General features: G+C 50.4%; 1 protein-coding gene and 1 long non-coding RNA gene across 5 annotated transcripts; one reads left to right on the forward strand and one right to left on the reverse strand.

The window, feature by feature from the left end:
* The first annotated feature begins 94 nt into the window (after nt 1-94).
* On the forward strand, nt 95-17,327 carry SKIC8 (SKI8 subunit of superkiller complex). Of its 4 annotated transcripts, XR_010404780.1 has the most exons (12): nt 95-184; nt 2,684-2,733; nt 3,514-3,541; nt 5,013-5,118; nt 5,499-5,671; nt 11,624-11,772; nt 11,961-12,054; nt 12,851-12,944; nt 13,184-13,322; nt 14,334-14,426; nt 15,134-15,212; nt 17,078-17,327. XR_010404780.1 is itself a non-coding variant. In XM_045899249.2 (11 exons), the coding sequence occupies exons 2-11, from the start codon at nt 2,722-2,724 to the stop codon at nt 17,165-17,167; spliced, it is 918 nt and encodes a 305-aa protein (XP_045755205.1). In that variant the 5' UTR covers nt 100-184; nt 2,684-2,721; the 3' UTR covers nt 17,168-17,327. The 4 variants fall into 4 exon arrangements, 3 of the variants coding, with proteins under 3 accessions (XP_045755205.1, XP_045755206.1, XP_045755207.1); XM_045899249.2 differs by lacking the exon at nt 13,184-13,322 and having other exon boundaries at nt 100-184; XM_045899250.2 differs by lacking the exon at nt 13,184-13,322 and having other exon boundaries at nt 172-254.
* LOC135361513 (uncharacterized) lies at nt 4,307-8,729 on the reverse strand. Its single transcript, XR_010404781.1, has 3 exons — nt 8,590-8,729; nt 6,766-6,945; nt 4,307-4,438 (listed from the first exon to the last, which is right to left on the reverse strand). It is a non-coding gene; the product is annotated as an uncharacterized LOC135361513 (long non-coding RNA).
* Nucleotides 17,328-17,348: the final 21 nt, after the last annotated feature.

Here is a 17,348-nt window from a genome sequence, read left to right on the forward strand (position 1 = left end):
TGGCGCAGCGTGGCGCCGCGACGGTAGGGGGCGCTGCGGCGCGCGCCTGCGCCCTGGGGCGGGGCCGAGGCCGCGAGAGCCCCGCCCCGCCCCGCCCCGCCCCCGCGTGGCTCATCGCTGCGCGACGCCGTCGCCGCGAGCCCCGCGTCACCAGCGCGGCGGCCGTGCCCCCGGCAGGACGGTGGTGAGTCGACGTGCGCGGCCGTCGGCGACGGCGGGCTCTGGGGCCGCCGGCGGCCGGGGCCGGGGCGCGGGTGAGCGGGCGTGCGCGGAGGGGCCTCCAGGCTGGCTTGCCCGGGGCGCCCCGGGCCGCGCGGGGCCTGGGAGGACAGGCAGGGGCCTCGTCCTGCCTCCCGAGAACGTCGTGTGCAGCCTCGGGGCTGGGGCTGGCGTCCCTGCGGGAGAGGCCTCTCACGGTAAAGGGAGGCGTTCCAGGGTCGGCCGTGCTGCCCCGGCAGCGAGCTCCCCGTCACCGTCGTCTTGGGCTCCCGACCTGCCCGAGTCGCAGGGCGTGTGCGGCGCCCTTGGGCACACGGGGGGCGCGCGGTGCCTGCGGCGGAGGCGGCTCCGGGGGCCCTTAGCTCGGCACTTGCTGTTCCACCAGGTGCTGTCGCCTGTGCGCACCGTTTGCCGTCCCCGCGATCGCGGGCGCTGCCTTAAGCTCTCGGAGGCGCTAACAGGGACCCCGGGGGGGGGGGGGCATGCGGTGAGCTAACGCGTGTGCGCGCGCTCACGGACGCACGCCCTCGTTCTCAGGGGGCTGGCCTCTGGGGAGGGGGCTTCCTGCAAGCCTCCCCACTCTTGGCTGTGTGCCCCCGCGGCTAAACGCGAGGTCGCCTGGACGGGAGGGGCGGGCCTGTGCTTGCCTGGGCTCCTCACTGCCTTCCCTGCTCTGCTCTTGGCTCACAAGTGAGTTAGCACCACCAACTTGATGGAGAGCTTCACAGACGAGGATTGTGTAGGAATTAGTTTCCCTGTTACCCCTGGAGCACCGTGGTGGCCTTTTGGGGTTTACAAACCCAAAGCAAGTCACCTGACCGTGGATGCCTTCGGTGTATGGTCTCCTCTGTCCCTGGACAGAATCGAGGGGGCATGAACGCGGATGACAAGAAAAACTGCACTTTGAGGTTCTGTAATCTCTAGCAGAAACTTAGCGTTTCCTCCGGTTACGGATGTAGGCAACAAACCACGGTGTTAACAGCGTGAATTTGTCAGCAACAGAAATCACAGCGGTGTCCGTGTCTTAGGAGACCGTGTAAGCTCGTCACAACATTGAAAGTACTGTGGTGACCAGACTTGCTGCTAGACCTTGTTATGTAAGCTGTTAATAAACAGCTGTCACAAATTTAATTTTCGTATTTTGGTAACATTTCTTTTAGGTGTGCACTTGATCTTTCTTATCCTCAGACTCTGTATCTGCAAGTTTGCACACTAAAATTTATTTGTGGCCCTAAATCATTACTTGCGGCGCTTTTGTGGTCTTTCACGGACATGTGCACGGTGGTGAAAACTTTGAGTCCCCAGACACATTTTCAGCTGCAGCAGAACAAGGGCACGCTCCGCCTTCTTGTGTCACCTCTCTCGTGTAAACAAGGGTCCTTTTTTCAGTCTATTTAGTGTCATGATTGTTGCATTTTTGTGCTTTTTTTGGTAGTATCACTGTTAAAATAGCCCCCAAGCGCAGTGTGAAAGTGTATGTTCCTTAGTGCACCTCGTGTGAGGTTCCTACAGAGAGCGTGCGTGTGTGCAATAAGCTTCTGTTAGGCATTGAAATGATGTATTGATCGGGACCCTAACCCAGGATTTCTCCTGGGAGCAGTGGGGTCCATATTCGCTAATTTGGTGTTCCTGATAACTTCATAGAATATAAGAGCCTCGAGTAACAAGCAGTGACTCTACTTGGTTCCCTTTCTGGTCCTATGCACTTGCAAAGTCCTGAGAAGGGTTTACAAGGCTGCTGGAGGGTCTAGGGCACACACATGAAATATGAAGAACCCTTACAGCCTGAGAAAATACACCTGTTCTTTTTTTTTTTTTTTTTTTAAGATTTTATTTGTCAGAGAGAGAGAGAGCACAAGCAGGAGGAGTGGCAGGCAGAGAGAGAAGCAGGCTCCCTGCTGAGCAGGGAGCCCAGTGTGGCACTCGATCCCAGGACCCCGGGATCATGACCTGAGCCGAAGGCAGACGCTTAACCATCTGAGCCACCCAGGCATCCCAAAAATATGTCTATTCTTAAAGGAAGTGTGTTTAGTTGAGCTCAGTCCTTGAAGACTTTGGGAGATGTGTCTCATTCACATGCCTGTTGGCTCTCGTGGGCATATTTGGCTGACATCCCTTCAGAGACTCTAACCACTTTGCTCCCACATACTTGCTTGTTGAGTCAAATGAATAAATAATATTTGCAATTAAAAGGACCTGTGGTTTTATCTCTCTGAAGAGCAGCAAGGGATGGAGACTGGTCCCTGTCTATAGTCAGACTTGGGGAGAGGAAAACATGGCATGGGGTAGGTGTTAGTTGACTCCCTGGGCTCCAAGGGAAAAAGAAGATCGTACCACCCTGTAGGGCTTGTGAGGGGGGCCCCTGGGGCTGATCTCTGCTCCAGCAGAGGGTTGCCTTATTGTCTTGGTAAGGGGAACCTCCTGTATCCCCCTCCCCCTTACTGAAGCCCTGATGTTCCCACAGAACCGTCTGGCCTATAGCCTTCATCCTCGGTTAAGGAAATGACCAACCAGGTAAGGCCTGTGGGGAGGAGAAGAACCGCAGCTGGTCTCTTTGGCAGGGTGAAGGCCAGTACGAGGTCTGGGTGTGTAGTCAGGAGACTAGCATCTGATTCCTGCTCTGCTCCGGAAGTGCTGGGGGACACTGGGCACCTAGTCACCACAGGGTTAGGTGGCGCTGTGAGATGTACAGCACCAAGAGGAGGATTATTTTGGCTATCTAAGTCTTTCCACGGTTGACGGGGGGATTGAGGGAAAAAATCTGGACTCGGGAGTCTGGCTGGCTCAGTTGCTGGAGTGTGCGACTCTTGATCTCAGGGTCATGAGTTCAAGCCCCACACTGGGCGTAGAGCTTCTTACTGAATTAAAAAAAAAAAAAAAACAAGAAAGAAACAAAAATCAGAAAGAGAGAAATCTTTGTAATAGGATTAGGGACAACGGTAACAGTTTAGGCAGGCTGTGTGGTTTTATACAACTGCAAAACTTAGGCTGGAAATTGGATGCAGAGCCTCCTGTGATCCGAGCAGGGAGTGACGGGATTTATCAGTCCCCTCGGGATGGAGCGAGGAGAGAGTACGGTTTCTGTAAGAACTGATTTTTTTCTGGCACGGTCAACTCTGCAGTCTCACATGAGCAGGAATCAGGAAGCTTGTAGGATGGGTGGAGGGAGGGCAGGCGGGGAGCTAACCCAGTGGGGGGTGGGGGTGAGGTGGGTGCCAGGGGGTGTTTTAGGGAGGGGATGGGATACCTCTGAAGTCTGACCACTGGTTAAATGTGGCGTCTGTTCTTTTTTAGTACAGTATTCTCTTCAAACAAGAGCAAGGTAAGCAGCCTGCCTGTTGAAGGAGATTCACCTGTGGAAACTGTCATCCCTGGTGTTTTGGGTCTGCTGACCTGACACGCAGTCCCCAGGTGTACTCAGTTTGCAGAAGAATCAGCAGACGCAGCTGAAAACATATTTACAAGCAAACTGCAACAGAAGCCCCCACACAACTCACTGGAAAGAAAACGTGGGAGTCACATAATAGACTGGGACGCTCCAGGCTGAGGGAAGCTTTTCCGCCCGAGAAAGATGCAGCTCTGAGCTTCCCAGCTACCAGGGTGACAGAGGGAACCAGTAGAGCCTCAGAACTTGCCCTGGGGTCTTTACAGTGGTTTCCCCACTTCAGACAAGTGCAGGGGCTCCTGCAGAGACCATGACCTTGCGCAGCAGCGTATGGGGATGGCTGGAGGTGCAGCTTGCCAGGGACGCGGGGCTTCATGTGGGCCTCGTTTCTTCCGCTCTAAGTAGCTGCCATTTAGATGGTCTGAAGTTTAAACCAAAAGCATTCTTCCAAGTTAGCTCAGATGGGTAACTGGCTAGTCAGGCGTGCCAGTCAGCAACCCAGCATGCAGCTCATGCCGTCCGGGCAGCTCACTGGCGGGCTCGGCTCAGGTGGGCGTCGTCATTGCAGCTGCGTGTGGGTCACAGCTGCTCAGTGCCCAGTATTCATGTCGTGGAGAGGTGTCCCTCAACTGTCCCCACGCGGCGTGAATAAGGCTCCGCGTGCACCTGCGTGTGTATGCACCTGCATGGGGCCTGCAGACCCCACAGTCAGGCCTTCAGATTTAAGGTGGACTTGAGTTCGTAGAGACACCGGCTTTGAATCCCAGTCCTGCTCCTTCTTAGCTTTTGACTTTGGGTGAGTTATGTGGCTTCTCCAAGCCTCCGATTCTTTGTCTGTAAAATGAGGATATTAACAGTACCTACTTCATAGGGTTGTTGTGATTAATTGAGATAATATTCATAAAAAGTTAATGTAGTAACTGACTCATTAAGCATAGGAGACATTTGTGACAAGAGACAGCTCGAGTATGCAGGTGCTTATTCTCAGACTGTACTGTTTGCAGTTGAACTGCCTGCTGGCTCCCAAGGGTCCCTAAGACATGAGTCTTACCAAGTTTAGGTCTTTGTTGGGGGGGTGGGGGGCGTCCTGCTGGTTTCTCTAGTTTCAGCCAGGTGATAGGCACTCCTCACTGAGGCACGCAGGTAGCGTGCTGCAGTGGGAAGAGCCTCGGATTGTTCCGGAACTCCCTCCCTCCCTGGTACACCTGTGATCTGGGGCAGGTGTTGTGTGTGCCTCTGCAGTTCTGATAAAAGCAGGAGGGAAAGCACTTGGCAAGACAGTAAACCAGGTGGCCGGTTTCCCGGCCGTGTGACCCCAGAGCTGGGGGGACAGCACTTCAGCCTCCTTGCAGCCCAGGCAGGGTAGCTGTTGCATGAGCATTTTTACCCGAAGTGCTTTCTCTTCTAGCCCATGATGATGCCATTTGGTCAGTCGCCTGGGGGACAAACAAGAAAGAAAACTCGGAGACAGTGGTCACAGGATCCCTGGATGACCTGGTGAAGGTCTGGAAATGGTGAGCACCCTCTCCCCTAACAGCCTTGGAAATTGGGGTCTAGGGTTTTTCTCTTAGACTCCCAAGTTGCAATCAGGAAAGCATTAAGGGTTTTCTAGGCAAGAAGGCAGTAGCATTATGGTGGTTTAAAAAGGCAGCTTATTTTTTCCTGACTTGTTTTCCTCTTACTCAGTGTTAAGGCCTATGGTTTAAGAAAAAAAAGTCCCACAGTTAAAACTTGGCTGCCTTTAGTGTTCTATGCTCGTGGGTTCCTCTCCGATTCTGCATTTCACAGACCGTTGGTAATGGGAGCAGGGGGTGGGTCATGGGGGCCCAGAATTTCAGATGCTGGTAGAGCGTGTTTTGTGTGAAGAAACCCATTTCTCTGTCCCCCGCTGAAGGTCTGATGAGAGGCTGGACCTACAGTGGAGTCTGGAGGGACACCAACTGGGTGTGGTGTCCGTGGACATCAGCCACACTCTGCCCATTGCTGCCTCCAGTTCTCTCGATGCTCATATTCGTCTCTGGGACTTGGAAAACGGCAAACAGATCAAGTCTATAGATGCAGGACCTGGTAAGATTTTTACTTTTAGGGAGGATAATAAACACAATCCCTTTCCAAACCTCTAGGGATAGAAGTTTTACAGTTCAGAATTGTTTGGGTCTGAGGGGGTAATATGGGTGCGTGGACTGCTTAAAATACCTTTAGTGGGGTGGGGGCAGTCCTCCAAGCATTAATGACTCAGCAACAAGACGGGTTTATACGTCTGTTTGGTTTAGGTTTTACTGCCAAATAAATTTTGGTACTAAACCTGTTGAAAAACTCACAGTTTTCAGAGGCTTTAGATTTTAGAATTGCCAGTTTGGGGTTGTGGACCTGAATTCGGATGGTCCAGAGCTTCTCTGTTTGCCATATTCTGATTTGTTACGTGCAGTGCCTAATAGAGGTCTCGAATGTAAGGCACTGTGTCCTCTTAGATCTGTATCATGGTAATCTCTGCTAATCATGATTACAGGACCTGATTCCCAGCATTTGATAGATAAGAAACTTCTAGAGTAACATTTTTTTTAAGTGCTGTAAGACAGCATAATCTTATCTATTAGCCTTAATAAATATCTGGGGTAATAGGAATTAATAATGATTTCAGTGGGCTGGATTAATGTGGAACGAGCAACACGACATCTCAGGCTTCCTTGCCTTCAGTCTACTTGTAAATGACCGCATAGCATTCACCATCAGCTGGAATGGGCGATGACCCCTAGAGAGCTACCTGCCCTGCCTCTGTGGCACACCCTTCGTGGGTGGGTGCCACAGAAGGTGCTTGGGTGTTTCCTGAACGTAGTCCCCTTGACGGGAGTCCCAGGTGGATTTGGCCTCCCACTGGTTACGCTCAGTAGCCACCACAGGCTGTCTGTGTATTGGAAAGAGTAATAGTCCCACGGCTTATAGGGAAGCTTGGTTATCTAGATACTGAGTGCATTTCCCCTTGGAAGCAATACTTCATGTCTGTGATTCTTACTGCTGGAAATTTTTAAAGAATATGCATGCCTAGACCCTATTTTGCATCCACTGAAGCAGTTTTCAGGTTGTGTGGATGGGGTTACGTCTGTGAAAAGAGCTACCCGGACACTGACTTCCCAGGTGATTGTCTTTACCTATATCCTTACCTGCTGACATCGCTCATGGAGGACTTGGGGCCCCAGGCCAGCCCCCAAAGTCTGCGAAGACACAAAGCCGGGGAGAGGAGGAAGAAGCAGATCTGTTGCTGCCTTTTTACCTTGGACACCTAAGCCTTCCCCAGACCCATGACGCTGAGGTCATTGTGGGGTTTTGTGGCCCTGGGCACGCTGCAGTTGAAGAGATGAGTTCTGGATTGGTTCCAGGGCAGAGGACCGGTCTGCCCCTAGCTTGCCTTCCCTGACACACAGTGCCCTAAACATCCGGTATCAGCTCCGTGTGTGGCAAGTGCATGTGGAAAGAAACAAGGTACAGAGAATCGTCAGAGGCTTGGATTTACTTTCTCTTTAGACAGGAATCTGGTCCTTACACAGCAGTTACTTGGGTAGTAAAAGCAGGTGCTGCTGTTGACAGCTAAAGAGCAGCTAAACCATCCGAAGGTCACACTGCTCGGGTCATGAGTGTGGGGACACCGACACTTACATTGTGCCTGTCTTGAAAATATGCGTGGAGGATGTGGACCACCACAAACAACAGGGAGAAGGGAAAGAGAACGTCCCTGATCCTGAAGAAGAAAGTGAGGACGTGGAAGGCCGTGAAGACACAGGGGAGCGCCTTGTGGGCACACCAGCCGTGCTTCCCGGCACTCAGGCGCTCGGGATGAGCATCCACGCCATGAGACGGGCAAGACGCCCGAGAGTAAACAGCTGCTCTCGGTGACGAGGTGGAGCTTAGTGATTACAGCAAATATCTATTATGCAAATATTGTAAGTCTTAGAGCGCGGGAACAAAAATTCCTTGAATTTTGAGCATAAGGATATTTGACATGAAAAATCCTGTACTGTAAACCGTCTAATAGGGAAATACGAAAATAATTTAGGAGTGTTATTTTATTAAACTGCAAGGAATTCAGAGCAGATTTTCTAATAACCATTATTCCTTAAACAGTTAATTATAATGGGAATAAGAAAGCATAATCCTGTTGGAATAAATGCTAGTCATTAGTAAGGAGAGGTTAAAAAGCAGCTGTTTGAGAAATTGCTTACAAATGCTTTTTCAGATCTTCTCGGTTAATTGAGCATTCTTGAAGTTAATTTCCTTTTTAAAACATATTTCAGGAGAAAAGCGATAGAGCTAAATTATTTATTACTCTTTTAAATATGTGCGTTGAAATTTGCAAGACACTGTTGTTTTAAAACACCTTGGGAGATGGCGCTGGCCCATCTGTGCTGGGACCCACTGTCTGCCATGCGTCAAGTTCGCAGCGGCCTCTCCTCAGTCCGGTGGGCTGGGAAGGGCCAGCCCTCTGCGAGCCATTCCCAGGAATGAGGCCAGTGACTTGGGAGGGAGCCTTTCTCTGCTTTCCCTTTGATCTGGCGAGCACTGTCCTGTCGGGGCGGGGTGGCAAGACCTCGGGCACGTTGCTGTAAAGAGTGCACGTGGGCAAAGGGACAGGCAGGCAGTGGGCAACTGGATGACTCCCTGGCCTCTAGGCCCTGACCCCAGAGGCCCCCGGAGCTCTTTGGGATTGCGCTGAAGAGCTTCTGAGTAGCCCAGAAAATAAATGCCACGCTACCACCAGTGTGTGTTCCCAGATAGAAATCTCGAGCCATCGCTTGCCCCAGCCGCATAGGAGCCTGGAGACCCCTCCATCCGGCTGAGGACGCACTGCGATGCGCAAACCACACTGGAATAGAGCTCTTGAACTAAGTTGTATGGTGTAACTGAGAAACCAGGTGATTGTTCCAAAACAACAGTGCCTCTTTCCAGTCCTTGTTAATTTGTGGTAAATACTCGGTCATATTGTAGTTTACCTGGAGAGTATTTGTGTAGTCCATCTTCGTTTATTGACCGCTTTACTGAGGTGAGCTTTCACTTCTCTAATTGCACTGTAAAGTTAACCCATTGTAAGTGTTCAACGAGTTTTAGTCTCTGGGGTTGTGCGGTCGCCACTGCAGTTCTGTGCCTCAGAAAGCTCCCTTGTGTCCGTGGAGAGTCCGTCTGTGCTCCGCCCTCAGCCTCAGGCAGCCACCCATCTGCTCTCCATCCCCGTTGTTTGTGTAGGTGGGATCGTGTATCTCCTTTCTGTAGCATCATGTTTCCACAGCTCGTCCACGTTGTGGCATGTCAGCAGTTCCTTCCTGTTTTGTTCTTCCACCCACCACTTGACGGACACTTGGATTCTTTCCCGTTTTCTACTGTGTAAACATTATAGTGCTGTGAACACCTGTGTACTAGTCTTTGTGTGGACATACGTTTTCATTTCTCCTGGGTATGTAGATACCCAGGAGTGGGACTGCAAGGTATTGTGGTAAGTTTGTTTTCACTTAAGAAACTGTTAAATTGGGGCACCTGGGTGGCTCAGTCGGTTGAGTGTCTGCCTTCGGCTCAGGTCATGGTCCCATGGTCCTGGGATCGAGCCCCGCATCGGGCTCCTGCTCAGCGGGAAGCCTGCTTCCCCCTCTCCCTCTCCCACTCCCCCTGCTTGGGTTCCCTCTCTTGCTCTCTCTCTCTCTCTGTCAAATAAATAAATAAATAATCTTTAAAAAAAAAAAAAGAAAGAAAGAAAAATTTTGAGTTCTGGGGCACCTGGGTGGCTCAGTTGGTTCAATGTCTGCCTTCGGCTCAGGTCATGATCCCAGGGTCCTGGGACTGAGCCCCCATCAGGCTCCATGCTCCACGGGAAGCCAGCTTCTCCCTCTCCCACTCCCCCTGCTTGTGTTCCCTCTCTCACTGTCTCTCTCTGTCTGTCAAATAAATAAATAAAATCTTTAAAAAAAAAAAAAAAAGAAACTGTCAAACTGTTAAGAAAACAATCCCACTTACAATTGCACCATAACCAATAAGATACCTCTGAGTCAACCTAACCAAAGAGGTAAAGGATCTGCACTCTGAAAACTATAAAACACTGATGAAAGAAATTGAAGACGACACAAAGAAATGGAACAACGTCCCATGCTCATGGATTGGAAGAACAAAATTATTAAAATGTCTATGCTGCCCAGAGCAATCTACACTTTCAGTGCCATCCCTATCAAAATACCATCAGCATTCTTCACAGAGCTGGAACAAATCATCCTAAAATTTGTATGGAACCAGAAAAGACCCCAAATAGCCAAAGAAATGTTGAAAAAGAAAACCAGAACTGGTGACATCACAATTCCGGACTTCCAGCTCTATTACAAAGCTGTCATCATCAAGACAGTATGGTACTGGCACAAAAACAGACACACAGATCAATGGAAGAGAACAGAGAACCCAGAGATGGACCCTCACCTCTATGGTCAACTAATCTTTGACAAAGCAGGAAAGAATATCCAATGGAAAAAAAGACCGTGTCTTTAACAAATGGTGTTGGCAAAATGGGACAGCTATATACAGAAGAATGAAACTGGACCACTTTCTTACACCACACACAAAAATAGACTCAAAATGGATGAAAGACGTAAATGTGAGACTGGAATCTAGAGAACATAGGCAGAAACCTCTTTGACCTCAGCTGCAGCAACTTCTTATAAGATACATCTCTAAAGGCAAGGGAAACAAAGACAAAAGTGAACTATTGGGACTTCATAGCACATTCCCATTCATTCCCACAGCAAAGGAAAACAGTTGACAAACCCAAAAGACAACCTACACAATAGGAGAAGTATATGCAAATTTCTTACCAGATAAAGGGCTAGTATCCAAAATATGTAAAGAACTTACCAAAACACCCAAAGAACAGATAATCCAATCAAGAAATGGGCAGAAGACATGAACAGACATTTTTCCAAAGAAGACATCCAAATGGCCAGTAGACAAGTGAAAAAATGCTCAACATCACTCGGCATCAGGGAAATCCAAATCAAAACCTCAATGAGATACCACCTCACACCCAGTCAGAACGGCTAAAATTAACAACTCAGGAAATGACAGATGCTGGCAAGGATGTGGAGAAAGGGGAACCCTCCTACACTGTTGGTGGGAATGCAAGCTGGGGCAGCCGCTCTGGAAAACAGTATGGAGGTTCCTCAAAAAGTTGAAGATAGAGCTGTCCTACAACCCAGCAATTGCACTACTGGATATTTACCACAAAGATACAAATGTAGCGAAAAGAAGGGGCACCTGCACCCCAATGTTCATAGCAGCAATGTCCACAATAGCCAAACTATGGAAAGAGTCCAGATGTCCATCGACAGATGAATGGATAGAGAAGATGTGGTCCATATATACAATGAAATACTATGCAGCCATCAGAAAGGATGAATACTTAGCATTTACATCGGTGGGAATGGAACTAGAGAGTGTTATGCTAAGTGAGTTAAGTCAATCAGAGAAAGACAATTATCATATGATCTCATTGATATGTGGAATTTAAGAAACAAAGCAAACGAGCAAAGGGGGGAAGAAAAGAAACAGGCAAACCAAGAAACAGATTCTCAACTACAGAGAACACACTGCTGGTCACCAGGGGAGGTGATGGGGGATGGGGGCAACGGATGATGGGGATGAAGGAGAACACGTATCCTGATGAGTGCCAGGTGATTAAAATTTTAAAAGAGAGAAAAGAAACTTTAACTATTTTTCAGAGTGGCTGCACCATTTTATGTTCCCACCAGTATGTGAGGATTTTGGTTTCTCCACATCCTTGTTAACACTTGGTATTGTCCTATTTTTATTAAAAATTTAAGAAGCCCTTAAGCTAAATTGGTAAAGAATTAGTATCTCAACTCATAGGTTTTTGAATCAGGACATTGTTTCTAATTTTTAAAAACTTACCTTTTGATAAAACTTTAAAAGTCTTAAAAATTAAGGTCACACCTTTTCTCACTGTATTTTTTTTTTCCTTCTTTTTCTCCTGTTCAGTGGATGCCTGGACTTTGGCCTTTTCTCCTGATTCCCAGTATCTGGCCACAGGAACTCATGTGGGGAAAGTGAACATTTTTGGTGTGGAAAGTGGGAAAAAGGAATATTCTTTGGACACAAGAGGAAAATTCATTCTTAGTATTGCATATGTAAGGAGACATTGCTCTCGTTTCTCTCCCCAACTCCGCAATGTGCACTTCCCGCCTGTGGCAGGCCTCCAAGCGGGCAGCCGCTGTCTGGCTTGGCGGGGCCTGCAGCGAGCAGGAGCGCTGCGTGTTTGGTGGGGATGGCCTAACCATATGGAGTCTCAGATGTCCTCCGCATGTTCTCTGCACAGAGCCCTGATGGGAAGTATCTGGCCAGTGGAGCCATAGACGGGATCATCAATATTTTTGATATTGCAACTGGAAAACTCCTGCACACGCTGGAAGGTATGGCTCATTTTATTTTGTGCAAACTAGGTTATCAGATCACAAAGGACGAATCGGTCTTTTCTTAAAATGCCACTAAATGACAGGTGAGCTTTAGATTTGCAAAATAGTGATCTCAGTTAGAAATCTGAAATGCCTCCAAGTCTTGGTTTTGTCGTCTAGTTATAACCTGGATGTGCTGGTTCTGGTTCCAGTGCTAAGTGCTTATTTTGGTGAACGGGCTTACCTTTTTATGTGTTAATGTATCTCAGCCATATGAGTGTTTCGTTTCTGTCCTGTTTGGCTCTACAGAACTTTGTGATTAGGAAATGACTTTTTGTCAAGAAGTTGAAGGTGGATGACAGCACTGTGCCCGCCCCCTGCGCCCGCAGCCTCGGGGTGTGGGCGGGAGGGAGTCTTCTGCTCTGCTTTTCCTACTGGTTTGAATTCTGACCGAGTGAATACATTGCCTCCTTAGTTTGTATCACTTACCCTACAGCACAGGATTTGGTGGGAAACGGCACCCTGTTCGTCTGTACAGATCAGAGTGTATTTCTTCGTGTGTCCATGTCTGTAGCAGAGGAGTTTTTCCCAAGCCTCATGTGCTGAGGTCCAGCTGGTGGGGGAAGGGAACCGAGGAGAAATGGCTCCTGGAGGGGCCTGGGTTATGTGGATGTTTCTAGAACACTGGGAGGAGGGGTCCATGCAGTCATTCCCTGCCCTGACAGAAGCATCAGTGATAGTGGTCATTACCAGGGACGCCATCAGTGGGGAGCCCGTGATTTGCCAGATTAACAAGGGCCTTTGTGAATTTCAGGCCACGCTATGCCCATCCGCTCCCTGACCTTCTCCCCGGATTCCCAGCTCCTTGTCACTGCTTCAGATGATGGCTACATCAAGATCTATGACGTGTAAGTTATCGTGCTGACTCAAGGGTTTCGCCCGGGACCAGTGCCCTTCCTGTCTCCCGCTGCTTGGAGGAGTCCTGGGTCGGGCAGGGACTTGTGTGCAGGGTCCAGGCATTGCTCCCCCGTCCACACCCCTGTCCTTGAACTTCGAATGTCACGGACTGCCTGCTAGGATCAGTACTTCCTTCCTGTTTGCAGTCATCCCGTCTCTTGTAGGGCTCACGGATTTTAAGTTCCTTCAGGTTAGTCAGTCGTGTACGGAGGAGGAGGCAGAACCACTGGCGGTCGCTGGCCCAGAGTGATGTCAAAAACGTGGACATCCAGCAAGCTCTCCTCCGCCCTGCCAAGGGGGCTGCCGGTTTATCCACCAGCTCGCTGCAGGTCTAGATGAAGGAGGCTTTTTGTGGGTGGTTTTGACCGCAGGTGTGGGAGTGAGGGTCATTCTCTTCAGGTCACGGCTGCCTTTGGTTGTAAGCCTGTGTGAGGCCCCTTCCTCCTGGGCTTCCCCCTCAAGCCTCCCCTGGAAGGGGATTGATTGGTGTCCTTAACCCTTTGACTCAGTACTGCGGTCTGTGGCTCTGGCTCACGGCTTCCCAATGTGGCCTCCTGGTGCCCTGGGTGCACACGGCACGCTTGTCCGCGTCCACCTGCCCCGGTCCTGACCGTCTGTGTGCGTGCCCTCGCGTGGGCCTGTGCGGGCTTTCCTGGAGCCTGCGCTGGGAGCAGGGACACTGAGGACAGGAGGTTGTGTTCAGGGCAGGGGAGCGGGCTCAGGAGGGAAGCCTCTGCCCAGCTGTGCTGGCTCGTCAGTCCCAGGGCCACAGTCAGCCGTGGCCGATGCCTCAGTGCCCGACTCTCTGCACAAGGCCTTCGTGGCTGTGGTTCCGCCTGCCTCCCGACTGCGGGTGACTGGTGTCCCCGGAGGGCAGAGGCGGGTTCCTCTGAGGCCACGCATCCTCCGACCCGCCTGCGATCTGCTCTGCTCCTGGGGTCACCGAACCTCCGTCAGGCCTCGGGATTGTTCTCCTCAGGCCTTTGCTGCTTGGATTTCACTTATTTGAAAGTACAAATGGCTTTCGTAATTAGACCCATCTTGTTCTTGGTTCGATTAAACATGGTCTGTCCAAGCCACATCTGTTACGGAGAGTGAACCCTGGCGGCTCCCGGGACAGGAGGCACCGGCCTGTGTGGAAAGGGCGCTGGCGTGCTGGTGGGCTCGGAGCCCGCCACTGTCCTGAGGTGGCCGGCTTGCCCCTGCTTCTGTCTCCCCATCTTAGGGATTGTCTTGCTTGCATCCTACTCTCTGCCATGGGGGAAAGCCACACATTTTGTGCTCGTGTTCCTGTAAGACTTTGTTTCGTCTCCAGTTTGTTTGACACTTTCCCGTTTCAGACAACACGCCAATCTGGCCGGCACGCTGAGCGGCCACGCATCGTGGGTGCTGAACGTTGCCTTTTGTCCCGACGACACTCACTTCGTTTCCAGGTACGTATGATTCTTAGCAGTTTCTTAAATGCTAAGAGATGAAGATTGTCTTTTATGAATTGCCTTAAGATTTGAAGATGGTCTGACCCTTTTTATTCAGGTAGACTTTGTTTTCTGCATTGGTTTTGTGGGTTGTTGGTTTTTTTTTTAAGTTATGCAGGTAGTTGTCCTTTGCTGGAACAAAGGTGGATTCTTCGGAACAGTTCAAGTTTTAGTTTTTTCCTTATAAATCTAGGCTTCCACATGTAGTGACTTTTGGGATCCCTGTGTTGCAGTAGTAACTTAAACTATGTAAAGCTGTGCGCAGATGTTGTGCCTTTAGATCCCAGTGTCACTCAGGCCGAGGACAGCCAGCTTCCTAGCATTGCACAGAGTTCCAGAAGCCTCTTCATTCAGAAGCGGCTTCACAGAGACTTTAACAGGCCCCCTCCGACCTGGAAACAGGCACACGTGTCTGAGACTCCTGGTGGGAACCCTGGGATGAGGGCTGGGCAGATGAGAACTTGAGGGAAGTGGCCGCTCTGTGTGCAGGAAAATCCACCAGGGAGGCCAGCACCCGGAGCCCCCTGAAGCCCGTGCTGGTCATGGTGCACACTGGTGGGCAGAGTGTAGGTGAGTCAAGGAGGGTGGAGTTCCCGGTCTGATTCCTTCTGACTTAAAACCAGAATGCAAACTGTTTTGATACTAATGTTCCCTTTTGCACATAGTTCATCTGACAAAAGTGTGAAGGTTTGGGATGTTGGAACGAGAACGTGTGTCCACACCTTCTTCGACCACCAGGATCAGGTACGGCAGAGTTCACATTCGCGTTCCTTGTCTGAGCACCAGCGACACCTGTCCCTGTTCTGACCTGCTGCTGGGCTGCTCTCCCTGCATGGGTGTCCATCAGCCAGCATCCCGCACGCCGTCTGTGCGGTCAGCCTGGCGAGCCGTGAGGTGTGATGTCCCTTTGAGGGTCAGGACACACAGCACTAGCCCCACGGCCGTTCAGTGCCTTCGGAAAATGCCCTGGTGCCCGGGCATGCTGGGCGCACTTTTCCCGGTGCAGCCTGCCATGGCTGGCTTGGAAGGGCCTTCCTCAGGAGTGCCCATTGCCCTGGGGCGCCTGGGTGGCTCAGTCAGTTGAGCGTCTGCCTTCAGCTCAGGTCACAGTCTCAGGGTCCTGGGATCCAGCCCCACGTCGGGCTCAGCGGGAAGCCTGCTTCTCCCTCTCCCAGCCCCCAGCTCATATGCGTGCACTCGCTCTCAAATAGTTCTAAACAAAGTCTTAAAGTGCCCATTGCTCAAACACACAGCGCTTGTCATGTTTGGAACTGTCCACAAAAGCGATGTGATTTCTTTTTTTTAATAACATAACTGAAGCCATAAATTCTTACAGGTTGTTTGGGTTTTAGCGACATTGGTAACTTTTGCTTCAGTCTTTAAATGGGGGAGGAGGGGGCTCTATTCTCCCAGGAGCCTTTTTGTTTTTGCCAGTGTGGATGTGAAAGGAACCAGGGCATCCGTACTGTGCCAGGGACCCCCGGGGCTCCAGTGAAAGGAAGGGGTCCATTCAGTCAGTCCGCACGGGGCCTGGGCTCCTGCATTTCTAAGCAGCTGCAGGTGAGGTCCACACTGCTGGTCCCACCACTTTGAGTAGCAAGTCTCAGGAAACTAGTCACTTTAGATAAAATGCCCATGGCAGTAAAAAGTTGGCTTTTAATGTACTTTTAATGTTTCTGTGAAAATCCTGGGTTTTTTCATTCTGTCTTATTTTTGTTCTTTAAGTAATCAGTATGTACGTCCAACATGGGGCTTGAACTCACAACCCCAAGATCAAGAGTCACACATTCTACTGACTGAGCCAGCCGGGCGCCCTGATGGTCTCCTCTTTGGAATGCAGCTTAGTTAACATAAGTGTTCATGCTCTTTCACATCTAGTCCTAAATCATTGCTAATGAAGTTGGGGGGATTTCATCTTGATATTGCACCTCTGGACTTAACGTTTCACTGTGAGAGTAAATCCTCCCTGCCGGCTTGTTTCCCTGCACGTGGGGCTCAGAGCATGCTGCCATCTCAGAAGGGTTGTTTGGGTGGAAGGGAGGTCATCGGTCCACCCCGTGACAACACTGGACTCAGGGCTGGAACCCCCACTCGGAGTCAGAGTGACAGGCTGACCCAAACTCCAGCCACAGCAGTTTTGTCAGGAAGGTGTGACTGCTGATTTAACACAGCAAGTCAAACCAGTGCCCCATGCTGCCTGCTGGTCCAGCTCCGGGGACGGGCAGGCTCCAGAGGCCTCCGGGAACAGACGGAGGATCACGGGCTGGGGGCAGGGCACAGGAGTGAGGTGACGCCCCCGGGTAGTGGTGGGCCTTCTTTCTGGAGACGTGACATGCCCATGCTGGTCCCCTGCAGATGCCAGCTTCATGGCATGCAGTCACTCCGCAGATTCTGAGACTCTGGAAGGTTTACGGAGTATGGGAGGTGAGGGAGTGATAAACAGTAGCAATGCAAGTGCCTGGTTAAGGACAAGGGCCCCCTTCCCGCTGGCTCAGAAAGCACAACAGCCCTGTCTCACTGGTTTTCTAGATTCAGTATAGTGAGAATACAAAAGGATGTTTGTTCATAAACAATAAAGGCATTAGAACTTTTTTATTTTTGATTTACAGGTCTGGGGAGTAAAATACAATGGAAATGGCTCAAAAATTGTGTCCGTGGGCGATGACCAGGAAATCCACGTCTACGATTGCCCCGTGTAAACACCAGAGTCTCGCAGGCTGGTGTGTAGATCACGACATTCCTTGCCTTTCTAGCATTTATTGGAGCAAAAACAAATTTTGTAGATACAGGATCAGTCTTTTCATGTTCTGTTATTGGAAATGCTGTTCATACTTGAACATAAAGTGTTTATAACACCAACACCGTGTTCATGAACGGGCT

This window comes from Mirounga angustirostris, unplaced genomic scaffold, assembly GCF_029215605.1.
Source record: "Mirounga angustirostris isolate CCGP_5_RB_7025 unplaced genomic scaffold, mMirAng1.0.hap1 SCAF_9, whole genome shotgun sequence".
Taxonomy (NCBI): domain Eukaryota; kingdom Metazoa; phylum Chordata; class Mammalia; order Carnivora; family Phocidae; genus Mirounga; species Mirounga angustirostris.